Source organism: Nyctereutes procyonoides, unplaced genomic scaffold (assembly GCF_905146905.1).
Source record: "Nyctereutes procyonoides isolate TBG_1078 unplaced genomic scaffold, NYPRO_anot_genome, whole genome shotgun sequence".
Taxonomy (NCBI): domain Eukaryota; kingdom Metazoa; phylum Chordata; class Mammalia; order Carnivora; family Canidae; genus Nyctereutes; species Nyctereutes procyonoides.
The window spans coordinates 21,865,007-21,892,472 of record NW_026575126.1 but is presented as its reverse complement, the minus strand read 5'-3'; the positions used below and the strand labels follow the sequence as shown (position 1 = coordinate 21,892,472).

The 27,466-nt window shown below is 37.2% G+C and overlaps 1 protein-coding gene across 7 annotated transcripts in view; it reads right to left on the bottom strand.

The window, feature by feature from the left end:
• Nucleotides 1-537: 537 nt before the first annotated feature.
• CCDC18 (coiled-coil domain containing 18) overlaps nt 538-27,466 on the bottom strand; it is a 103,543-nt gene continuing 76,614 nt past the window's right edge. For 5 of the 7 annotated variants that reach the window (XM_055339735.1, XM_055339734.1, XM_055339736.1 and 2 more), the window contains 3 exons: nt 24,837-25,037; nt 14,806-15,270; nt 538-683 (listed from right to left, as the gene is read on the bottom strand). In XM_055339735.1, the coding sequence (XP_055195710.1) occupies nt 669-683; nt 14,806-15,270; nt 24,837-25,037 (681 nt within the window). In that variant the 3' untranslated portion in view covers nt 538-668. Of the gene's footprint in view, nt 684-13,020; nt 13,231-14,805; nt 15,271-24,836; nt 25,038-27,466 lie in introns of those variants that run through there. The other 2 variants (XR_008666397.1, XM_055339737.1) reach the window with 2 other exon arrangements.

Below are 27,466 nucleotides of genomic sequence, written 5' to 3'. Positions count from 1 at the left end.
CACACACACACACACACACACACACACCATGTATAATAATATCTATACCTCACAAAATAGATTATGTGAGGGGTGCCTGGGTGGCTCAGGGAGTTAAGCATCTACCTTCAGCTCAGGTCATGATCTTAGATCCTAGGACAGAGCCCCAGCATCAGGCTTCCTGCTTGGTGGGGAGTTGGCTTCTCCTTCTCTTTGCTCCTTCCCCATCTCATGCTTTTTTTCCTCTCATATAAATAAAATAAAATAGATTATGTAAATTTAATGAGTTAACAAATAGTGATTGAAAAATGAATGGTAAACACTCAACAAATGCTAGCCATTATTAGTACAATTATGAACCTGTGGCAGAATGACTTCTAAATTCATATTACTTATTTTAAAAATAAAGTATTACTAGGAAAGTAAGCAAAAAATGTTAGTCTAATTGAAAATACAAGTTAGTAAATGTACTTATTATGCATTTTAACATAAAAAACAAAGACAAGGTAGGTGGCAAGTTTTAAACCAAAAACGAACTTTCACAAAAAAATCTTTAGAAAACTTTTTAAAAATATACTGAAAAATTTATTCAAAAGCAATAAAATAACAGCTTCTATGAAATATGAGCTACATGTAATAAACACAGTACCAAAAATCTCATTTTTCATCACATCAATATCTTCATTTAATTACAAATTTTCTCCCTGGAATAATGCAAAAAAAAAAAAAAAGATTAGCTTTTGAAATATCCTTGTATTAACTTAGCATTAATGTCTACTATAATAATCAGGAGCATAAATAAAGCAAGAATGGGAAATATTTACTCAATTAAGAAATATGAATCAGGGAAAGTCAATAATGGACCACATGGATTATAAAAAGTAATTCTGGTTGAGGGGCAGTGGGAGGGAGTGCAAAGTTAAACTAAATTTATTTATAAAACAAAAACAGGGGGCAGCCTGGGTGGCTCATTGGTTTAACGCCACCTTTGGCCCAGGGTGTGATCCTGGGGACCTGGGATCAAGTCCTGCATTGGGCTCCCTGCATGGAGTCTGCTTCTCCCTCTGCCTCTCTCTGCCTCTGTCTCTGCCTCTCTCTCTCTCTTTCTATCTCTATCTCTATCTCTCATGAATAAATAAATAAAATCTTTTTTTAAAAAAAGCAAAACAAAAACAGAAGACCTAAGTAAGATATTTAGACACTGGTGTCACATTATGGTTTTGACTGAGGGCACATTAAGGAAGGGAGATGAAGGGCTACATGAAAAAAAGTGAAAAAGAAAAGGAAAAAAAGCAGGAAAGGGAAATAATGATAGAAATGTTTGCACAAAGAAACAGCACAACATAGAGAAGTAGAAAAATACAGGGAAAAGGCCCAGGAGTTGTTGTTGTTGTTGTTTTGTTTTGTTTTGTTTTAAAGAGAGAGAGAAAAGGAGAGCAAGGGGAGGGGCAGAGGGAGAAAGAGAATCTTAAGCCTTCTTTCCATCTCTGTTTTCCCTACAGCTGACATTCTCAATTCTTATTTTTCATCTTATTGCATGGCATATGGACCACATTTGTAAAATGGTCCTACTACTTTTCCTTTTTGGAAATAAGATAGATATAAACAATACTTCTTATAACTTCCTATTAAACTGTGAATTAGCTAATTAATCAGTATTCACAGCACAGTATTCCACCATTCAAATCTCAAACAAGAGTTTTTAACTTGATGTCTGTGAACTCCTTGATAATGTGTCCAAAATTTTGTGCATATGCAATTTTTTGTGATTTCTGAAGCTTTTGTCAGTAGCTTTATTGTGAATGGAACTGGCAATATAGTTAACTTTTAGAAAAATCATTATTTGGGTTACAACAGTAAAAGAGCTAACACTTATTAAATACTTCTCACACAGTAATTTCTAGGTTTTTTTTCTGCTGTATCAGTGGACTTTAAAATTGCACACTTTGGAGCAGGGCTGGATTAAGACCAACTAATGCCCTCAACACAGCCCAACAATGATGCCCCCTAACCCATCCATTGCTTAAGATAAAGAGCTTCAGGGTTCTTTACACAAATCAGTGCATGACATAAATGCCAATTGGTTAAGTGGAACTCACACCATAGTCAGAAAAAAATGTAATACCTTCATATCAAACTTAGCCCTGAGTCAGTCACTCACTATACCAAAGAAAAAAAGATACATTAACAGTGCACATTAAATTGCAACATAGCAGATAAAGACAATTACAAAACAATTTCCTACACTTAAGTGTGGCAGTGAAAGAGTAAAGGGCATGATAGCCAGGGCCAAAAACTGTGGTGTTCCCCTTCTCTTGGTGCCCTGAACTCAAGCTTATTTTCCTCAAAGGTTAATCCAGGGCTGCTTTGGAGTCTTTGCATAAGCAGACATGTAAAGAAGTGAACAAGTAAGTAACTGGTTAAAGGTCAGACACAATCCACCTTTAATCAGATAAATTATCTTTATACCTGACTGACATATTTGGGTTTCTTTATAACATTATATTTAAATAATAGGTTCCTTGGCTTAAAAAAAAAAAAGTTTAAAATTTCCACTTTTAAAACACCAAGGAACACCTGGGTGGCTCAGCAGTTGAACATCTGCCTTTGGCCCAGGGCGTGATCCTGGAGTCCCAGAACTGGGTCCCACGTCGGGCTCCCTGCATGGAGCCTGCTTCTCCCTCTGCCTGTGTCTCCACCTCTCTCTCTCTCTCTGTCTCTCATATAATAAATTAAAAAAATCTTAAAAAACAAAACAAAACAATGGAATGTCATACTTCAGTGTGGGTGACATGAGCTAAGGGCTGGAAATGGCCAATAGATCAAGGTTCTACAACCCAATTTAAAATATGTCAAGTTTTATATTTATTAATGCAATATACATGTAAATGACCATGAAGTTAGTCTGTCAAATCATAGCAAGTCAGAATTTCTTTCAATGATAGTAGTCTTGCTCTGAATTTTCTCACCTTATGTTAAAACAAACACTCCCAAAAAAACACTGGGGGGAAACAAAGGAGTCCCTACAGAGAAAGTATTGAGATGTTTTCAGTTATCTCTCTCTCAAGAGTAAAGTTAAAATGCAAGTAATGATCATCCAAAAATTGAATAAAACCCACAGATGAGCATTTGTCAAGCATCAGTCCAGTATGGGTTCCAAAGGTACAGAACGGAGTTCTGAGCAACCCAAAGAACCAGCCGCTTTTGTTAAAGACAAAATTAAACCAAGACAGGTAATGCAATTGAGGCTCATGAGCTATGAGGCCCACGTGAGATTAACATTGAGTACTGACTGTGGTTAGTACATTTAAAACTCAGCAGAGCATTAAAACTAGATGTGAACGGAATTTAGCTTTGGCTTGATTTTCTAAAAAAACTGGATTTAGAATTTTGCATATTTTAATTTCGCTCTGAGCTTCCATTACAACATAATAAGTATAATGACTTGAATTATTTAAATGCATCTGTTTATTCCAATGACCTACAGAGAGAAATCATCCCACCAATCAGTTATGTAGTAACTTTTAAGTCCTAAACTCTTAATCTCTAATTGATTAAGCAGTACAAGACCAAACTATGTAAACAGTACTGAAGAAACTATAGACACAACTATGTAATCAGTATAACAAAAGTAGTTCAGAACATTCCAATCAACAAGAGTCCAGGGCTGGAAGTCTTCCCAGATAATTCTACCCACACATTTAAGAAGAACTAATACCCATTCTTCTGAAGCAGTTTCAAAAATAGAAGTGGAAGGAAAACTTCCAAACTCTTTCTATGAGGCCAGCATTACCGTGATCCCAAAACCAGACTAAGATTCTACCAAAAAGGAAAATTACAGAGCAATATCCTCGATGAACATGGATACCAAAGTATTCACCAAGATACTAGCCAACAGGATCCAACAGTACATTATTAGAAGGATTATTCACCACTACCAGGTGGAATTTATTCCTGGGCTGCAGGGGTGGTTCAACACCTGCAAATCAATGTGAAACATCACATTAATAAAAGAAAGGACAAGAACCATATGATCCTCTCAATAGATGCAGAAAATGCATTTGACAAAATAAGCCTCCTTTCTTGATTAAAACTCTGAAGAGTATATGGAAAGAAGGAACACCTCAATATCATAAAAAGCCATTATCAAAAACCCACAGCAAATATACTTCTCAATGGGGAAAAACTGAGAGCTTTTCCCCTAAGGTCAGGAACATGATAGGGATGCTCACTCTTACCACTGTTGTTCAACATAGTGCTAGAAGTCTTAGCCTCAGCAATCAGACAACAAAAAGAAAAAAAAAGGCATCTGAACTGGCAAAGAAGTCAAACTCACTCTTTGCAGATGACATGACACTCTTAGGTGGAAAATCTAAAGACTCCACCCAAAATTGCTAGAACGCATACAAGATTTCAGTAATGTGGCAGGATATAAAATCAATGCACAGAAATAAGTTGCATTTCTATATACTAACAATAAGATAGAAGAAGAGGAATTAAGGGAGCAATCCCATTTACAATAGCACCAAAAACCGTAAGATACCTGGGAATAAACCTAACCAAAGAGCCAAAGGGTTTATACTCTGAAAACAATAGAACATTCATGAAAGAAATTGATAAAGACACAAAGAAATGGAAAAATGTTCCATGCTCATGGATTGGAAGAACAGATATATATATTTTTAATTTTATTTATTTATTCATAGAGACACAGAGAGAGAGAGAGAGACAGAGACACAGGCAGAGGGAGAAGCAGATTCTATGCGGGGAACCCGACATGGGACTCGATCCTGCGTCTCCAGGATCACACCCTGGGCTGCAGGCGGCACTAAACCACTGCGCCACCGGGGCTGCCCAGAAGAACAGATATTGTTAAAATGTCTATGCTATCCAAAGCAATCTATACATTCAATGTAATCCATATCAAAATACCATCAACTTTTATCACAGAGCTGGAACAAATAATCCTAAATATTGTATGGAACCAGAATAGACCCCAAATAGCCAAAGGAATGTTGAAAAAGAAAACGAAAGCTGGGGGCAACACAATTCTGGACTTCAAACTATATTACAAAGCTGTAATCATCAAGACAGTATGGTACTGGCACAAAAACACATAGATCAATGGAACAGAATAGAGAACCGAGAACTCTACAGTCAACTAATTTTCAACAAAGCAAGAAAGAATATCCAATGGAAAAAGTCTCTTCAACAAATGGTTTTGGGATAGTTGGACAGCCACATGCAGAAGAATCAAACTGGACCATTTTCTTACACCATACCCAAAAAGAGACTCAAAATGGATTAAAGACCTAAATGTGATAAAGGAATCCATCAAAATCCTAGAGGAGAACACAGGCAGCAACCTCTGTGACCTCAGCCACAGCAACTTCTTACTAGACACATCTCCAAAGGCAAAGGAGACAAAGGCAAAAGTGAACTACTGGGACTTCATCAAGATAAAAAGCTTTTGTGCAGCAAAAGAAACAGCTGACAAAATCAAAAGACGGCTAAAAGACTGGGAGAAGACATTTGTAAACTTCTTATCAGATAGAGGGCTAGTATCCAAAATCTATAAAGAATTTATCAAACTCCACACCGAAAGAACAAATAATCCAATCAAGAAATGGGCAGAAGACATGAACAGACCTTTCTCCAAAGAAGACATACAAATGACCAACAGACACATGAAAAAATGCTCAACATCACTTGGCATCAGGGAAATACAAATCAAAACCACAATAAGATTCTACCTCACACCAGTCAGAATGGCTAAAATTAACAGGTCAGGAAACAAAAGATGTTGGCGAGGATGCAGAGAAAGGGGAAGCCTCATACACTATTGGTGGGAAGGCAAGCTGGTGCAGCCACTCTGAAAAACATATGGAGGTTCCTCAAAAAGTTGAAAATAGAGCTACCCTATGACCCAGCAATTGCACTACTAGGTATCTACCACAAAGATAGAAATATAGCGATCAGGACATCTGCACCCCTATGTTTATAGCAGCAATGTACATCAACAGATGATGGATAAGGAAGATGGGGTACACACACACAAACACACACTGGAATACTACTCAGCCATCAACAAAATGAAATCTTGTCATTTGCAAAGACATGGATGGAACTAGAGGGTATCATGCTAAGCATAAGAAGATAGAGAAAGATAATTATCATATGATCTCACTCATGTGGAATTGAAGAAAGAACACAGAGGATCATAGGGAAAGGGAGGGAAAATTAAAACAAGACAAACCATAAGAGACTCTTAATCATAGGAAACACACTGATGGTCGCTGGAGGGAAGGGAGGTTGGGGGATGGGGTAACTAGGTGGTAGGCATTAAGGAGGGCACATGATGTAATAAGCAGGTGTTATAGAAGACTGATGAATCACTGACCTCTACCTCTGAAACTAATAATACACTATATGTTAATTGAACTTAAATTTTTAAAAAGTAGTTAAGAACAAAGACTCATCTACATAATGAGGAGAATAATAGTACCCACTACAATAGAACTATTTGGTACTATTAGAGTAATAATACCAATCAATAAAAATTAAATGAGTCAATTAATGTAAAGCATTTATTTTTATTTTTTAAAGATTTTACTCACTTGAGAGAGCACACAAGTGGGGAGAGGGGCAGAAGGAGAGGGAGAAGCAGACCCCCTGCAGAATGGGAAGCCCAATGCAGGCCTTGATCCCAGGACTCCAAGATCATGACCTGAGCTGAAGTCTGACACCAAACTGACTGAGCCACCTAGGCAGGTGTCCCTTATGCAAGCATTTAAAATAGTGCCTGGCATATAGTAAATGCAATATATTACCATGATTACAATCTGTTACTGTACTAATCAAGTTTATCCTATATAAAAATAAGTTCTATTTATCAGAAATACTGTTGCACATCTAGGATACTAGGGCCATTAGAATATTCTCAAAGAAAGCAGTACTTCCCCTGAGGAACATTCTGAAAACTTGTGATAGTTCTTTTTGGTTGTCACTGTGATGGGGAGATCCTTTTGCTGGCATATAACCAAAAGGACAAAACATGCCAGATATATCTTTAGGGCCATTTTACAAAACAAAACATCCTACTAGACTTCCCTAGTCCATTTATATTTTCTCATTTTCCAAGATAACTATTTAATATACCTTTCCAGTCCTTAATCCTCTAGCACCTTACCCTGCCATAGCTCAGTCTTACTAAGAAAACCTTCACTAAGAAAATAAAGGCAATCAATAAAAAATTGCTCCTTTCTCACCAAATCTACACCATGTGTTTCTGCACCCATATATTGTACTTTCTTTATCACTACAGTGGATGAACTCTTCTTTTATCCAAGGCAAAATCTACTCCTCTGCTGGATTTTATCTCCTTCAGCCTACCTTAAGAATTTTACTCTTACTCTGTGATTATCAGTTTTCCTTTCTATCAGATCATTCCCACCAATCAAATGTTGTTTTATCTCTTATGCTAAAAAAAAAAAAAAGAAGTAAACAGAACCAAAAAACTCTCTTGACATTACATCTCCCTCATTTCTTTACATCAAAAGAGTTGCCTGTTTTTGGTGTTTTCATTTCTTCTCCTCCTATTCTCTGCTGATTACACTCTAACCAGGCTTTATTCTATTACCCTGAAGCCATTCTCGTAAATGTCATCAACAGCTTGCATATTACCAAATACAAAAATTATTAATCCTCACTTTATTTAGCAACATTTGATCTCTTTTCTGAAACATGTGATATGTTTCCTTATTTCTTCCTCCTGTTTAAATCTCAGCTTTATTGGATCCTCAACTTCTTGAATGCTAAAATTAATTTTTAAAAAAGATTTTATTTATTCATGAGAGACACACACACAGCAAGACAGAGAGAGAAGCAGGCTCCCTGCAGGGAGACCAATGTGAGACTTGATCCTGGGACTCCAGGATGACGACCTGAGCCAAAGGTAGATGCTCCACTGCTGAGCCACCCAGGCATCCTGCTAAAAGTAATTTAGCCTTACTAAATTAAGCTTAATTTGGGGGCAGCTTTTTTCTACTTCCACTAATTCCCTTGACTTAATCCAGCATTATGGTTTTAGCAATCATCTATATGCTGATACCTAAATTTGTAACTTCAGCCTCTTTAACTCAATCATTTGTTTGGCATCTTCATTTGGAAATCTAATAGAAATCTCTAATATATCAAATGTTAATTTTTTGAACTTTCCATGCTTTCAAATCTGCTCATCTTGTAGTATTCCCCAACTGAATAAAAGCTCAGTTACTCTTGCCAAAATCTTTGGAGTCTTCCTTGACTACTATTTCACTCAAGACCTACATAAAACCTCCAGCTTCAAAATATATCCAGAAATGGAACTATTCTCAACACTTCCACATCTATCCTTTTGCCTACTGCAAATCATCTCTTGCCTAGGTTATTATACATAGCCTCCTAAATGGGTCTGCTCTTATTCCTTTATCATCCATTCTTTCTAAAACAGCCAGAGTGATCCTTTAAACACAAAGATCAGATAAGTGTCACTTCCCTAAGGAGAACCCTTCAATGGCTTCCCATCACACTTCAAATAAAATTGAAAGTTCTTGTAGGAGGTACAAGACTGCTAGAGTACCCCCACCCACCACCATCATCTCTTATCTCCTACTATTTTCCCTCTTGTTTATACCAAACCAGCAAGACACCTGCTAGCTGGTTTTTGTACATGCCAGGCAGGCTACTACCACAGAACTTTAGTACTTGTTGTTCCCTTTCTTCCAATGCTCTTCCTTCAGATACTGAGATAGCTTACTTCCTTACTTCCTACAGGTCTCTGATCAAATGTCACCTTCTTGAGACACCTTCCCTGACTACCCTATTTAAACAGTACCCCCATCACACTGCATTCTCTTATTTCCACCTAGCATTAGAGCATATGTCTATTTACTTGTTTACTGATGGTCTCCCCACTGAAATGTAAGCTCTATTTGGACAGGGTCTTAGTCATTTTTGTTTATTTCTATAACCCTAGTGCCTGGTATATAGTAGATACTCAATTAATAATGAAATGGCTAAATAAATGATAAAAAATAAACACAATTGTAGTTTTAAAGGCTAGATGAAAACTAATTTTATCAGGCATTATACATGATTGCCTTATCATACCATCTAACTTGCTTACTATACACTTGAGATTTTGCGTGTAGATTTTATTTTACCAATACAAATATTATTTTTTTTAGTTTTCTGTGTATAAACAGTAAATTAAGCTCTTTTCAATGTGGAGAAATAAAAAGGTCTAACAGTCTTTGTCTTGGATCCATTCTAAAAACGCTTGTTAAATTTTTTAGGCCACCAATGCTAGTTTGATGTGTTTGAAAATGAAACAAATAAGCATTTGAGAAAAGCTGGATTTCCCTGCTGAAGAGATTATTTCTATATGCAAATTATAGACTAAATGTTTATAAAAATGTTGAGGGGCACGTGGGTGGTCAGTGGGGCACTTGGTGGCTCAGCTGGTTAAGGGTCTGCCCTTTGGCTCAGGTCATGATCTTGGAGTCCTAGGATCAAGTTCTAAATAGGGCTCAGCAGGGAGTCTGCTGGTCCCTCTCCCTGTGCCCCTCCCCCCCGTTCGTGTGCGCGCACACACACTGTCTCTCTCCTCTCAAATAAATAAATCTTTTTAAAAATGTTGAGTGTCTGTAAGGTATGTGTAATAGGGACAGAACTGCCAATTCAGTATGATACGCTCAAGGAATAATGGGAGTAGATAAATCATGTAAATGAGATACTCTGCTACTGTGGAAGTCTATGAGCAAAGCAAAGGTCACCTTACTAGTTTTTTACTAGAACGGTTTCCAGGAAGTCTAGAAACAACTAATTTTGGAGATCCAAAAACATTTTCCAATACAGCTAGCTCTTGAATAACATGGGTTGACTTTAGACTAACAGGTTTGAACTGCACAGGTCCCTTTTTTTTTTCTTTTTTTTAGATTTATTCATGAGAGACACAGAGAGAGACAGAGAGGCAGAGACACAGGCAGAGGGAGAAGCAGGCTCCATGCAGGGAGCCTGATGTGGGACTTGATCCCGAGGCCTCCAGGATCCGGCCCTGGGCTGAAGGCGGCACTAAACCGCTGAGCCACCAGGGCTACCCCCAGGTCCACTTTTATGCTAATTTTTTCAATATGTTTGTTTTCTTGGAGAATTGCAACAATTAAAAAAAGTCACAGAAGAACCTCACAGCCTAGAAATATCAAAAAGTTAAGAAAAAGGTATGTCATACATACATAAAATACACATAAGTCTATTATAAAAAAGTTAAGATTCATCAAAATTTACACACATACAGACTGCATATGGCATCATCTGCAGTTGAAATATAAACAAATGTAAATATACAGTATTAAATAACTGCATAAAATTAAATGTAGTACTACTGTAATAATCTTGCAGCCACCACCTGTTGCTATTGTGGTAAGCTCAAGTGTTGTGTTGCTTAGAACACTATATGATGTTAATCACCTCCATCTCTCCAGCAAATTACATACTGCAATAAAAAAGTGACTTCTTGCAGTTCTCACATGTTTTTTCTGGTGTTTAGTACAATACCATAAACTTTTTTTAAAAAGATTTTATTTATTCATGAGACCTACAGAAAGAGAGAGAGGCAGAGACACAGGCAGAGGGAGAAGCAGGCTCCCCCCTGGGAGCCTGATGTTGGACTCAATCCCAGGACCCCAGGATCACAACCTGAGCCAAAGGTAGACGCTCGACCACCGAGCCACCCAGGTGTTCCCATAAACTTTTAAAAAATATCAAGGGACCCATACAAAGTGCTGCTAGTGATGTTGGAAGTACTCTCAAGAAGCAGAAAAGAGTCATGACATTACAAGAAAAAATTGAATTGCTTGGTATGTATTGTAGACTGAGGCTTGCAGCTGTGGTTACCCACCATTTCAAGATAAGTGAATCCAGTATAAGGACCATCGTAAAAAAAAGAAAAAGAAATTGGTGAAGCCATCACTGCAATTACGCTAGCAGATATGAAAACCTTGCACCTTTTATCTTGTGTTAAAAATGCAACTTTATGTGATTATAAGACCTGTTGTAAGAAAGGCATGCCTGGAGGCTTTAATACAATTCAAGAAAAAGCAAAGTCATTATATGACAACTTAGAGCAAAGGAAAGGTGAAGGATCTAAAGCTGTAGAATTTAATGCCAACAAAGTATGGTTTGATAATTTTAGAAATAGGTTTGGCCAAAAAATGTCAAGGTAAAGCAAGCCAGCTTCTGCTGACCAAGAAGCAGCAGACAGTTCCCGGATATCATCAAGAAAATGACTGAGGAGAAAGGATATCTGTCTGAGTAGGTTTTTAATACAGTCAAAAATGTCCTGTTCTGGACAAAAATGCCTCAAAGGACATTTATTTTTATGACATGGACCCTTCTATGATATGGGCACGGAACCATGGGCAAATGGTAGAAGAAGGATTGGTAATGTATAAAAACATTTTTAAAGAAATGTAAAAGCAAAAAAAAAAATCACACAGAAACTGTAATGTATTTTCATAAAGTTACACCAAATGTGTCTGCTTCTCCTGCCTCTTCTTCCACCTCCTCTACCCCTTTGGCCTCTGCCACCCTCTAAGACAGCAAGACCAACCCCTCCTTTTTCTCAGCCTACTCAATGTGAAGACAAGGATGAAGATCTTTATAATTCTCTCCACTTAACAAATAATAACCATGCCATACAATTAATAAACTTATCTGTTGTGTGTTTTCATGTGAAAATCTAATAATGTAGAACAAGAACTGTATGAGACATTTCTGTGTCATCATCATCATCATATGCAAGACCTGTATGGAAGTGGACAGACTATCCTTACATAGATGTAAGGTGAATAATATTTAATATAAACTTAATAATGTGTTAGCTTTCAGAGGAGGGGCAAGATGGCGGAAGAGTAGGGTCCCCAAATCACCTGTCCCCACCAAATTACCTAGATAACCTTCAAATCATCCTGAAAATCTACGAATTCGGCCTGAGATTTAAAGAGAGAACAGCTGAAACGCTACAGTGAGAAGAGTTCGTGCTTCTATCAAGGTAGGAAGACGGGGGGGGGGGGGGGGGGGGGGGAACAAAAGGCATCCAAGGGGGAGGGGCCCCGCGAGGAGCCGGCCTAAGGCCGGGGCGAGTGCCCCCAGGACAGGAGAGCCCCGTCCCGGAGAAGCAGGAGCTTCTTCTTCTTTCACCAATTTTCCCAGGCGGAAAGGCGCCAGCAGGGAGTTAGAGCAGGACCCCAGGAGGGCGGGGATGCCCTCAGGCTCCCTGGGACATTAACAGACACCTGTGTGCCCAGGAGAGTGCGCCGAGCTCCCTAAGGGCTGCAGCCGCGCACACATTGCCCCGGGAGCAGCTCGGAGCGGCTCCGGCAGAGGAAGAGGCTCCGTGCGGAGGGGGCTGCGTGGCCCCGGAGCAGCTCAGAGGGGCTCGGGAGGCGGCTCCGCGGAGAGGTGGCTGCGCTGCCGGGAGCGCAAATCCAACAGCGTAGGCCCGGGAGCACAGGGCGCCGGGACACAGCCCAAGATCCGGCCTCCCCCCAGGACAGGCAGAGGCCGGGAGGGCACAGGACAGCAAGGACACTCCTGCCCAGAGCTGAGCAGATCAGCAGCCCCGCCCCGGAGCCTCCAGGCCCTGCAGAAGGAGAGCTCCGGATTTACTGCCGGGGGCTGAATCCAGGTTTCCAGAGCTGCCACAGCCACTGGCGTGGTTCCTCCAGGGGCCTCACGGGGTAAATAACCCCCACTGAGCCCTGCACCAGGCAGGGGGCAGAGCAGCTCCCCCAAGTGCTAACACCTGAAAATCAGCACAACAGGCCCCTCCCCCCGAAGACCAGCTAGACGGACAAGTTCCAGGGGAAGTCAAGGGACTTAAAGTATACAGAATCAGAAGATACTCCCCCGTGTTTTTTGATTTCTGATTGCTTCCCCCACCCTTTCCCCCCTTTCTCTCTTTTTCTTCTCTTTTTTCCTTTTTTTCCTTTTTTTCCCTTTTTTCTTTCCTTCTTTCTCTCTCTTTTTCTCCTTTTCCCAATACAACTTGTTTTTGGCCACTCTGCATTGAGCAAAATGACTAGAAGGAAAACCTCACCTCAAAAGAAAGAATCACAAACAGTCCTCTCTCCCACGGAGTTACAAAATCTGGATTACAATTCAATGTCAGAAAGCCAATTCAGAAGCACTATTATACAGCTACTGGTGGCTCTAGAAAAAAGCATAAAGGACTCAAGAGACTTCATGACTGCAGAATTTAGATCCATCCAATCAGGCAGAAATTAAAAATCAATTGAATGAGATGCAACCCAAACTAGAAGTCCTAACAACGAGGGTTAACGAGGTGGAAGAACGAGTGAATGACATAGAAGACAAGTTGATGGCAAAGAGGGAAACTGAGGAAAAAAGAGACAATTAAAAGACCATGAAGACAGATTAAGGGAAATAAACGACAGCCTGAGGAAGAAAAACCTACGTTTAATTGGGGTTCCCGAGGGCGCCGAAAGGGCCAGAGGGCCAGAATATGTATTTGAACAAATCATAGCTGAAAACTTTCCTAATCTGGGAAGAGAAACAGGCATTCAGATCCAGGAAATAGAGAGATCCCCCCCCAAATCAATAATGTGTTAGCTTTCTTACTGTTTTTATAACTTTGCTTTCAAAGAGTAACATTACCATAGAGTGTGCCCTTCTCTCTAGTAAATGAGGAAGGTGCATAGCAGCCTATCATTACAGATAAGTGGTTTTTAAAAAAAGTAACACTTTTTTCAATACTATGTTATGAATATGATTAGAATATTGTTTGCCATAAAAATTTTATGACTCATTCATTTGTGTATAGGTTAGACTACCATAAAGCATTCATATTGCTACTGCTTCCTTATCAATATATATTATATCTGTAAATACAAATTTTTCATATTATCTTTTCATTTTTGATATCTAATGTTAGTTACACATATAACATCTACAGTGTTTTGTATAAGACAATATTGATGTAGGTACTGACAATCTTATAAACAGATGATACAAACTTATGATATCAATAAATAAAATACAGTACTGTAAATGTATTTTTTTATGATTTTTTTTCTAACTTTATGAATACAGTGTATAATATATATAACATACAAAATGAATTAAATTGACTGTTCAGGTTATTAGTAAGCTTCTAGTCAACAGGCTATTGCCAGTTAAGTTTTGGGAAAGTCAAAAGTTACACATGAATTTTCAGCTGCGCTGCAGGACGGGATGGAAGAGTCAGTGGCCCTAAACCCTGCACTATTCAAGGAACAATGTTATTCTAGAGTTCAAAATACTTTTCTAATATGAAGCAGACTTAGTTCTTTAATCAAATATAAAAATTATATATTTAATCAAATGTATAGACTATTTTAATCAAAGCTAAATTTTCAACCCTACTTACAATGGATTTTTTTTGAACTTCCAATATTTGCATATCACTCAATGGCATGCTTTATTTTTTTTTTTAAAGATTTTATTTATTTATTAGAGACACACAGAGAGAGAGAGAGAGAGAGAGAGAGAGAGAGAGAGAGAGAGAGAGAGAGACAGGCAGAGGGAGAAGCAGGCTCCATGCAGGGAGCCCGACATGGGACTAGACCCCGGGTCTCTAGGATCATGCCCTGGGCTGAAGGCGGGTGCTAAACCGCTAAGCCATTGGGGCTGCCCGGCATGCTTCATTTAAATATATTTTTCTACAAATAACAAAATTATATTCATTGGAGACAAATTATTATAACTTTGAATATATGACATACATACCTGAGGTATACCAGCACCTGTTTGCATAGAAGACTTTTTCAATAGTCTCACTTCTTTGTTTATGTATCTTAGCATTCCACTGAGAGTACTGAAGTCATTATTCTCAGAACTATCATCTAGGTCATATGTGAGAGGTTTAAATGAGTCTGACTGGGTATAAGTCAGATCCTTCTGGCTTTCTTCTAATGTTGAAGGCTGTTCTAACTGCATTTTTTTTAAGTCCTGTAGTAATTCTTCGGAAAGATCTTCATCACTATGAGTCTTGAAATTAAGGTCACTGGCACTAATAGAGCGACGCAGTTTTCTACACTTGAAAAAGGCTGTGTGAGAATGTTTAGCAAATTTTGGATCTTGAATGTCAGGCATAATTTCTGTTGCAGATGCAAGCAGGGCTGGTAGAAACTTAATGTCTTCTGCCCTTTCACGTCCAGAAATTTTGGCTTGTAATCTGGTTAATTCTGATTCCTGTAGAAAAATACATAGGTGTTCAATACTTTTTTGTTAAATGAATAAGTTACTTAAATGTCTTCTAAGAGTCCATCCATGATTTCTTAAGTCAACCTTCTGCCCAGAACACATATTTCTTTTATAGCAACCCAAGAGATATTTCAAAGCTCTGTTTAAACCCTTCATTTTGGGACAATTAAATATGTTCACTTGAAATATGTTAAAACTATATTAAGGAATTCCCTGATAACTAGATTTTCCTTATACCAGTTTTTCTTTAACTGCTAATGACAGTATCAGTTTCTATTTAAGGCTGAAATGTTACATCTAAAAATTTATTTTCCTAAGTATAATGATACACTATATTTTGCTCACCTAAAATATATATACATATGAAAAACTTCTCCCTTCAGAATTCCTTATAGGAAATAAATCTATATTAACTACTCTGCTTCACATGTTCTCATTATACAAAAGCTTCATTACACCAGAAATTTTTCAAAGAAAAGCCTTTTTTGAAAGTGATTTAGTAAGGACTGATTAAATATTAAGCTTTTCAATCTTATTATTTTTCCATGTCCTTCATTTGGGTCCTCTGACCCAACTTTGGAATCCTAAGAATGAGACTACATGTACTGAAAAATCATAAAGCCTAAAAAAATGAAGAGAAGACATAAATTAAATAATGTGTAGTAGTCTTCTGTTCAAATACATTTTCCTTTTCTTATAGGTATTAGTGACTTTTAATCTGATAGTTTCTATTCTTTCTAAAAATACTATACTTACTAAAACTCATAACCACAGAATACATTACAAAATGAAAGTTTAACATGATTATTTCAGTTCTTTGATATCTGTTACAAGTTAGTTACAAGTGGCCAAACAAAACAAAACAAAAAACTCCAAAAAACCCCAAGTGGCCAGAGTGCCAATTTTTGTAGTAAATCTTGTATTTACATTCTTATAATCACAATTAATAAAGTAGCTATAGAATTGACACCCACAGCTTGCGTGCAGTTGATATTTTTTAACTCTAGCTACAGAGTTATTTAGCCATAATTGAGGATTGTGGTATCTCAGATAAGTAGGAATCCATGTAGCTTTCAGTTTAATATTTAGTTCTTATAATGAAATGTAGTATACCTTTAAACCTAATTCAACTTTTTCTTAAGACTCAAAGAAGATCACTGTTGTGGTCACTGTTACAGCATGCCATAATATAGTAAGGCTGTTAGCACTCTCAGAAAATGGTCTAAGCTTTGCCCTTGTTCCAGTTAACCTCATAATAGGGTATTTATGAGGGTACTAAGTGAGTTGGAAAGATCAGTTGCCTCCAACATTCTTCCTTCTCCCTCACTTCTGTTTCTGTTCTTTGTCATTTACTGCTGCTGTCAGTGGAACTGCTATTATTTATAGCTACTTCTAATTGTTATACCAGCTTCTGCTTGTCTATTAGCTTTTTTTTTTATTCTGTCCTCCTTTTTTAAAAAAAATATTTATTTATTCATGACAGAGAGAGAAGAGAGAGAGAGAGAAAAGCAGGCTCCATGCAGGGAGCCCAATGCAGGACTCGATCTCAGGACTCCAGAATCACACCCTGGGCCAAAGGCAGGCACTAAACTGCTGAGCCACCCAGGGATCCCCTATTCTGTCCTCGTTAACTCTTCTTCAGTCTAGACTTTAGAGCCAGTTAACAGTGACTTTGAGAGTTACAAAGTTTATTTAAAGAGTAATGGACAAAAGCTTCTTTAACTTGAAAAAAGAAATAGACCTCCAGATCCAAGAAGCACAGAGAATTCCAGATATGATGAATCCAGAGACCCAAACTGAAACACATTATAATTAAATTGTCAAAAATCAAAGACAATGAGAGAATCTGAAAAGCAGTAAGAGAAAAACTACTTCTTATATAGAAGGAAACTCCTGTGAGACAGTCAAAAGAAAAATCACAGGCAAGAAGAGAGTGGCATGATATATTAAAAGTGGTGAAAGAAAAAAAAAAACTGCCAACCAATAATACTCTTCCTGGCAAAGCTGTCCTTCAGAATTAAAAGTTAAGCATTTTCCAAACAAGGAAAAGCTAAAGGAATTCATATCTACTAGACTGGACTCACACTAAATTTTAAAGGGAATTCTTCAAGCTGGAAAAAAAAAAAAGCTAAATAGTAACAGGAAATCACACGAAAGTTTCAGTCTCATTGGTAAAAGTAAATATACAGTTAAATTCAGAACACTCTAATGTTCTGATGGTAGGTGAATCACTGTAACTCTAATATAAACAATTAAAAGACATAGAGAGGGGGGATCCCTGGGTGGTTCAGCGGTTTAGCACCTGCCTTCACCCCAGGGCATGGTCCTGGAGTCCCGGGATCCAGTCCCACGTCAGGCTCCCTGCGGGGAGCCTGCTTCTCCTTCTGCCTGTGTCTCTGCCTTTCTCTTTGTCTCTCTCTCTGTCTCTCTCACAAATAAATAAATAAAATCTTAAAAAAAAAAAAAAAGACATAGGGAGGAGTTCCTGGAAAGACCGAGTAGGAGGATCCTAAACTCACTTCATCCCACGGATGCAACTAGATAACACACACATCAGGGTAACTAATCCAGAAAATGACCCAAAGACTAGTAGAACAGATTCTCTACTGCTAACTGTAGAGAAGAGGCCACAAAGAAGAGGGTAAGAAGGAAGGAGACTTAGTTAGGAGCCAAACTGACCAGTGGGACTGTCTGCAGGAGGGAATGATACTGGTGGGCATGGAGAGGAACATACTATGCCAGAACCCCAGGGGACCTGCCCTGGTATACCAGATGAATCCCTGTAACATTTGGCTTTGAAAACTGTAGGGGCTCAACTCTGTGAGTTCTTACCATCAGTGGAACTTTAAAAATCAGCAGGCTGGACTCTGGGAGAGGAGCTGGAAGGGTAGAGTCCCCACCCTTAGAGAGACAGAGCAGCAAACAGTCCCATAAAGATATAGCATAGAATCAGCAGTTTGAAAAACTGCCTGGGGTAAATGAGAGGAAGATCAGTTTACTAATCTCAGGGCGTGTGTATTGGAGGGGGCAGGAATTTTTGGAAGGCTCTAAGAACACAGAGCTGCTGGAAGCCACTTCCCTCCCTTGCCCCCCAGCCTAGATAAATAAGACACTTGTGGGAACCAGTGCAGCTCAAACACTTTCCACCTAGTTTTTTAACAGTGTGCCCTATCCCTATGTCCTGCGGATTTGCCCTATGCAACCTAGCCTGGGCAAGAGTTTTCAAAAGTGGCTCCAAGTCCCCCCCTATAGACTAGCAAATACTGTGCATCCCACCCCTGTATTCTCCTGCAGACCTGCCCTTGACAGGAATCTATCTAAAGTGGTGGTACAAGTTAGCAGTGTGAAAGCAGCCCTGACAGGGGCCACCACCACTCCAAAGTGCCTCTTGCTCCAGGAAGAGGGGAAGATAACCACACATATCAGTACAACTGTGGCCCCAGTGGTGGGCTGGGGGCAGACATCTGGTCTGACTGCAGGCCTTGCCCACCAACAAAAGCTTCTTGGGGACAACACACGGAGGGTATCCTGCAGATCAGTGCTACTGTAGCTCTAGCAAATGCCTGGTCTGACCCAACCCAAGCCCGAGGCAGCCTCAGACTGGCCAACTAATAACACAGGGACCAAACCCTGTCCACAACAGGCAAAGACAGTCATTGCAGATGAATGGACTGAAGGCAAATGCAGCTCAGCAACAACCATAGAACACACATAAAAGACACTTCTGGAGCATGAAATTCTGGTGAATAGGGAATAGTGCAGTGTGGGGTCAGATACAGGACCTCTTCTTCATAAGGCTGTGACTTTCAAGATCAGAAGACATAGCTGATTTTCCAAACACAGAAACAGACACAGAAGGACAAAATGAGGAGGCAGAGGAATCCATCTCAAATGAAAGAGGACAAATCACAGCAAGAGAGCTAATGAAACAAAGATAATATGCCTGATGGAGAATTTAAACTAATAGTCATAAAGACCCTCACTGGACTTGAGAAAAGAGTGGAGGACCTCAGTGACACCCTCAATAGAGACAGAATACATTTAAAAAAATCTATCAGAGATGCAGAAATCCTCAACAAAATATTAGCAAACTTAATCCAACAATACATTAAAAAAGTTCATTCACCATCAAGTGAGATTTATTCTGGGGTTGCAAGGGTGGTTTGCTATTCATAAATCAATGTAATACATCATATCAACACTAGAAATGATAAGAACCACAGGATCATTTCAATAGGTGAAGAAAAAGCATTGACAAAGTACAACACCCATTCATCCACTCATGATAAAATCACTTAACAAAGTAGGTTTATTTTTTTCCCAAAGTAGTGTTTTTTTAATTTTTTAAATTTAAATTCAATTAGTCAACATATAGTTGTTTCAGATGCAGTGCTCTGAAACAACTAATATATCAGCTCATCATTAGTTTCAGATGTAGTGTTCAATAATACATCAGTTGTCAACAAAGGTTTAGAGGGAACATACCTCAACATAATAAAGGCCGTATGTCAAAAACTCATAGCTAACATCATACTCAATGGAGAAAAACTGAGATCTTTTCCCCTACGACCAGGAATATGACAAGGATGTCTACTCTCACCACTTTAATTCAACACAGTATTGGAAATCCTAGCCATAGTTATCAGACAAGGAAAAAAGGCAGCCAAATTAGTAAGAAGTAAAATTTTCACTATTTGCAGATGACATGATACTATGTATAGAAAACCCGAAAGACTCTACCAAAAAAACTACTGGAAAATAAATGAATTCAATAAGGTTGCAGAATATAAAAATCAATATTCAGAAACCCATCACATTTCTATATACTACTAATGAAGTAATAGAGAAATTAAGAAAACAGATGAGTAAAATAGGTGATGGGGATTAAGGAGTGCACTTGTCTTTATGAGCACAAGGTAATGTATGGAAATGTTGAATAATTCTATTGTACAACTGAAACTAATATAACATTGTATGCTAACTGTACTGAAATTCAAAATAAAATAAAATTGGGATGCCTAGGTGGCTCAGCAGTTGAGCATCTGCCTTTGGCTTAGGGCATGATCCCACGGTCCCAGGATCGAGTCCCACATTGGGCTCCCTGCATGGAGCCTGCTTCTCCCTCTGCCTCTGTTTCTGCCTCTCTTTCTCTGTTTCTCATGAATAAATAAGTAAAATCTTTTTAAAAATTAAATAAAAAATTTTAAAATTTTAAAAATAAAAGAGATAAATATAGATTTCATGTGAATGGAAATCAAAAGGATACTGGAGTAGCTATACTTACATCAGAAAAAATTATCTTTTTTTTTTAATTTTTTTTTTATTTACTTATGATAGTCACAGAGAGAGAGAGAGAGAGAGAGGAGAGAGAGGCAGAGAGACACAGGCAGAGGGAGAAGCAGGCTCCATGCACCGGGAGCCCGACGTGGGATTCGATCCCGGGTCTCCAGGATCACGCCCTGGGCCAAAGGCAGGCGCCAAACCGCTGCGCCACCCAGGGATCCCAGAAAAAATTATCTTTAAGCCAAAACAGTAAGAAGAGACAAACAATATCATTATGTAATGATAAAAGGATCAATCTAATAAGTATATTATGTAAATATAATTTTATGGACATGCATTTTTATGGACCAAAAAAACATAGAAGCACCTAAATATATAAAGCAAATATTAACAGACCTGAAGGGAGAAAAATACAGAAATATAATAATGGGAGAGGACTTGAATATCCCATTTTCATCAAAGGATAAATCAAGGCAGAAAACTCAATAAGGAAAAACTAGACTTGAACTGAACATAAGATCAAATGGACTTAATAAGCATTTGTAGAACATTCCATACAGCACAAAGCCTGTATACATTCTTCTCAAGCATACAAGGAACATTCTGCAAAGTAAACCATGTGTTAGGCCACAAAACAAGTCTTAGTAAATTTTAGAAGACTGAAATATTAATATATTCCAAACACAATAGTATAAAATCAGAAATAAATTACAAGAAAATTGACAATTCACAATTATGTGGGGATTAAAAAATATGCTACCAAACAACCAGTAGGCTAAATAAATTTTTAAAAAATTATCTTGAAACAAATGAGAATTGGAAATACAACATACCAAAAATTATGAGATACAGCAAAAACATTTTTAAAAGAGAAGTTCATAGTGCTAAACACCTACATTAGAAAATAAGATCGCAAACAAGCTAACTTCACACTTTTAGGAACTAGAAAAAAAAATAAACTAAGTCCAAAGTTAGGTGAAGGGAAAATAACAGATCAGAGCAGAGAGACTAAAAAGACAACAGGAAAGATCAATGAAACTGATAAAAAAGCTTTTAAAAAGATAAACAAAATACAAATATTTAGCTAGATTTTCCAAGAAAAGAAAAGGGCTTTAATAATTAAAATCAGAAATGAGAGACATTTTAACTGCTACCAAACAAATACAAAGAATCATTAGAGACTGATATGAAGACTTATATGCCAACAAATGGACAACCTAGAAGAAACTTCTAGGTTCTAAGAAACATAAAATTTACCAAGACAGTCATGAAGAAATAGAGTATGTGAAAACTTCTAGGTTCTAAGAAACATAAAATTTACCAAGACAGTCATGAAGAAATAGAGTATGTGAAAAAAACTGATTAATAGTAAGGAAATTGGATAAGTAATTAATTTCCAAACTTCCAAAGAAACAAAAGTCCAGGATCAGATGACATCCGCTGTAAATTCTACCAAACATTTAAGGAAGAATATCAACCCTTCTCAAACTCTTCCAAAAAACAAACAAACAAAAAAACAGAAAAGAAGGGAATCCTTCCAAACTCATTTTATAAGGCCAGTGTCATCCTGAGATCAAACTAGACAGGGAAGCTATAAGAAAAGCAGAGACCAATATCCTTGATGAATATAGATACAAAATTCCTCATCAAAATAGCAGAAAATTTGAATTTAACAATGCAAGGATGGTTAGATTATCTGCAAAAAAAATCAGTGTGATGCACTGCATTAACAAAATGAAGGATAAAAATCTTAAGATCTCAACAGATGCAGAAAAAACATTTGAAAAAATTCAACATCTGGTAAGACCAAGGACACTCTTGCCACTTTTATTCAACATAATCCTGGAAATCCTACCCAGAGCAATTAGGAAAAAGAAAGATAAGGGGTACTTGGGTGGCTCCGTCAGTTAAGCATCTGACTCTTAATTTTGGCTCAGGTCATGATCTCAGGGTTGTGAGATCAAGCCTCATGTCAGGCTCTGTGCTGGGCAAGGAGCCTGCTTAGGATTCTTTCTCTCCCTTTCTGCCCTTCCCACTCCCTCTTAAAAAAAAAAAAGTATTCAAATTGGAAAGAAGCTGTCTCTGTTTGCAAATGACATGATATTATATATAGAAAACACTAAAAACTCCATAAAAATGGTTAGAATAAATGAATTCAATAAAATTGTAGGATACAAATTAATATACTATCCAAAGCAATCTACAGATTCACTTTAATCCCCATTGGAATCCAAACTCCAATGGCATTTTTCAAAGAAATAGAACAATCCTAAAATCTGTATGGAACCAGAAAAGACCCCATCTATCTATAGTAATTTTAAGAAAAAAGAAGAAAGCTGGAGGCATCACATTTCTTCATTTCATTCTATATTACAAAGCTATAGTAATAAAAAAAGAGTATGGTACTGACATAGAAATGGAAACACAGATCAACAGAACAGTCCAGGAAAGAGCTCATGCATATATAGCAAGTTAATTTGTGACAAAGGAGCCAAGAATACACAATGGGAAAAGGATAGTATCAGTATAAATAGTGCTGGGAAAACTAATAGATGCAGAAAGGATGAGACTGTATCACTGTCTTATACTGAACACAAAAATCAACTCCTAATGGACGAAAGATTTAAATTTAAGTTCTGAAAGCATAAATCTCCTAGAAGAAAAAATAGGGGTTACACTACTTGACATCAAGTCTGGCAATAGTTTTTTGGATTTGACACAAAAGCAAAGGTAATGAAAGCAAATATAAACAAATGGGACTTTATCCAATTAAAAAGCTTCTGCACAGCAGTGTAAACTATCAATAAAATGAAAAGGCAAAAAAATAAAATAAAATAAATAAAATGAAAAGGCAACCTACAGAATAGGAGAAAATCTCTGCAAATCATATATTTGATAAGGGGTGAATATCTGAAATCTATAAAAAATTCATACAACTCAAAAGCCAAACAATCCAATTAAAAATCGGCAGAGGAACTGAACAGATACTTTTCCAAGACATACAGATGGGCAACAAGTACGTGAAAAGGTGCTCAACATCACTCATTATCAGGGAAATGCAAATCAAAACCACAATAAGATATTACCTCACCTCTGTCAGAATGGCTAGTATTAAAACAACAGAAAACAAAAAACCCATCAAAACCCAGAGATAACAAGCGTTGATGTGGGTGTGGAGACAAGGGAATCCCTCCGCACTGTTTGTTGGAATGTAAATTAGGATAGCCACTGTGGAAAACAGTATGGAGGTTCCACAAAAAATTAAAGTTAGAACTACAAATATGATCCTACTACACCAATTTTGTGTATATACACAAAGGGAAATAATACAGGATATCAAAAAGATAGATACACTCCCAAGTTCATTCACAGAACCCTTTAGTCAAGATAGGCAAACAACCAGTGTTCATCAAAAGATGAATGGATAAAGATATAGTGTGTACATAAACACAATGAAATATTATTCAGCCATGAGAAAGAAGGACATTTTGCCATTTGTAACAACATGGATGGACCTTGAGGGCATTATGCTAAATAAAACAAAATAGAGAAAGACAAATAGTTCATGGTTATCACTGATACGTGGAATCTTAAAAAAAAGAATCAAACTCAGGAACAGCAGGTAGGAAAGGGGTTGCTGGGTGGTGGGGGAAATAGTAAGAGGTTAGTATAAAACAGTACAACCTTTTAGCTAAAAGACGAATAAGGTCTGAGGATCTAAAGTACAACATGGTGACTATAGTTGGTAATACTGTATTGTATTTGTGAAATTTGTTAAGAAAATAGGACTTAGGGATCCCTGGGTGGCGCAGCGGTTTGGCGCCTGCCTTTGGCCCAGGGCGCGATCCTGGAGACCCGGGATCGAATCCCACATCGGGCTCCCGGTGCATGGAGCCTGCTTCTCCCTCTGCCTGTGTCTCTGCCTCTCTCTCTCTCTCTGTGACTATCATAAATAAATAAAAATTAAAAAAAAAGAAATCTTATTAAAAAAAAAAAAGAAAATAGGACTTAAATATTCTTACAAAAAAAAAAGAAATCTAAAAAATTAGAAGTTTGTGTTTGAACATTTATAAATTATTTCTCCTGTGGTAATATGATATACATCATATTCATAATTCCCACATCCAATGTCTTCTTAATAAAATGTTTTTTTATTAAAACTGGTCAACATTTGGTCATATTTTCCTCTATAAACTACAAGGACAGGGAAAATAAGTCATAAATGTACTTTTTCACTGATGTGTTTTATGTACTTTTATATGTTAACTTACTTTAATAAGTAATGCTTCATTTGTAGCTTCAATTACTTCATTCCTGTCTTGGACTTGCTGATGCAAATTGCTTACGGTGTCCTGAGCTTCTTCTAATTCCAGTTTTGCCTTCTCTAACTGTTCATTTAGTTGCTGAACAGAAGTCTTTTGAGAATCAGCAGAAATCTTCCACTTTGCATGGTTCTCTTGATGTGAAATCATCTATACAGCCCCAAAATTGACAAAGAAAAAAAACTGAGTGGAGTTGGTTTCAAAAACATTCTAATACTTTTCACTTCTATTTATACTAAAGTAAGTTTTTTTTTTTAAGATTTATTTATTCATGAGAGACACAGAAAGAGAGGCAGAGACACAGGCAGAGAGAGAAGCAGGCTCCCTGTGGGGAGCTGGATGCGGGACTCGATCCCAGGACTCTGGGATCACAATGTGAGCCAAAGGCAGACGCTCAACTACTGAGCCACCCAGGTGCCTCTATACTAAAGTAAATTCTGTTTATAGGTATAGACATCTGACGTCTCAACAAATAACCAATTAGAGGATAAAAAGGGAAGAAGAAACCAATAGTCTTAAATTTACCGAATAACAGTTAACCAAATATAATGGGCTGTTTTTTGATCCTGATTTGAACCACTTAATTGTACAGATATTTTTGTGACATTTGGGAATATGCGAACAAATAATGGGTATTTGATAATATTAAGGAATTACTGTCAAATTTTAAGTGTAATAATAATGTGGTTATGTTTTTTAAAAATAGCCCTTATCTTTTAGAGATACTTATTGAACTGTTTACTGATAAAATAATAATGTCTGGGATTTGCTTCAAAATAGAATGAGGGCACCTGGGTGGCTCAGTTGGTTAAGTGTCTGCCTTTGGCTCAGGTCATGATCTCTGGGTCCTGGGATCAACTCCCACATCAAGCTCCCTGCTCAGCGGAGAGTCTGTTTCTCCCTCTGCCCCTCCCCCTGCTGTGTTCTCTCTTTATCTCTCTCAAATAAATAAAATCTTTAAAGAAACCCCACACAAAATAGAATGAGGTATGTGGGGGAAGGGAAGTGAGTGAGGTTAAAGATAAGGTGATCATACTTCCCAGTTTGCTTAAGATGGATCAGGTTTTATGCCTTTATGCCTGGTGTTCTGGTGTAGTTACAAACAGCCCTCCTTTTTCATTCTCAAAAGTATTCTCTTTTAAAAAGAAACAGTCAACATACTTATAGTGAAATCACATTAGTTGATAATTACTAAAGTTGAATAATATAGGAGGATTTATACCATTCTTTCAAAATTTTCCATAATGAAAACTTAAAAAAATCTAATTCTTATTAAAAATATCAATGGTTTTGCAATTACTATTAAGTTATTTTTCTGACAATTCTGAAACCTGTAATTTTTAAAATGCTGTTAAAAATTATTGAACATTTTTTACTAACTCTGTTGCTTTAATGCTATATTCCTTCATTTTTATATTCAAACATATATGCTTTAAAAATAAATTTTTGTCAAGCACCAAAGAGGATAAAAGCATTACAAATTTTTATATCATACGTATATAAGACATTTGTAACAAATATTAAACAGCAGTAGTAAAACCTATTTTTACAATTCATTTCATGTACTACCTGCTTATGAATCATTTCAGAGGGCTTATAAAACTTAAAGTAAAAAATTGAGTCAGAACAGAGTCTACATAATAAAACTCCAAAGAATACTTGCTGGTAAACACTTGAGCTGGACTAGTTATTACTGATGGTCACTTGATTGAGTAGCTAATATTTATTAAATAATTATGTTGAATCCAATAGCATTCCACTTGTCTCTAAAGACCAAGGATTGAAATCGCTTAGCCTACTATTTGAATTCAGCTTGCAAATGTGTTTTATTTGGCAGACACAACATTTTCAAAGATATCTGAATCTAAATGCATTTAAGCAAGACAAGGTGGACTACAAGCCCTACCAATCCCTCACAAAGATAGTCCCAAACTCCTTTGAAAGGAGTTCAATATAAATGTATTTGTATTCCTTGAAACAGAGAAAAATGCTTTATTAGAACTCCGTAAGTAATTGATTTAGGTTTAATACATACATTTTGGATATCTTTAAATGTAGTTTTTAAAAAAAGACAAGAAATGCTATTCTAATTGCTAACACTGCTCATTTCTATAAAGGCTCAGGACATATTAGTAGATAAAAAGCACCAAGTTCTAATATTGCCTATCTAATTCACTATCAGAACAAATGTTGGAAATTGCAAAGCATTATAGATTCATGTCACATGAAACTGCTTATGCTGTTTACTGAGTATCTCCAGTTTTGTCAGGTGCTATTTTATAACTGATGATGGTGATGGATGATGATGATGAGCCAGCCTCTTGTCTAAGAACTTTAACTCTATTCATTTAATCCTCAACACAGTTCTATGAGGTACATATGATTATTACACCCATTTTAGAGATGTTAATTGTTCAAGGTCACATAAGTGCTAAATGATAAGGTGAAATTTAGACTGCCTGCCTCAAGAATTTAAGCTCTTAACCCTACAGTATATTATCTCACTGGGTATGAAGTGAAAGTTATATTAAGCTACCAGAAATGAGGACCACAATGAGTTATTCTATAATGAACATTTA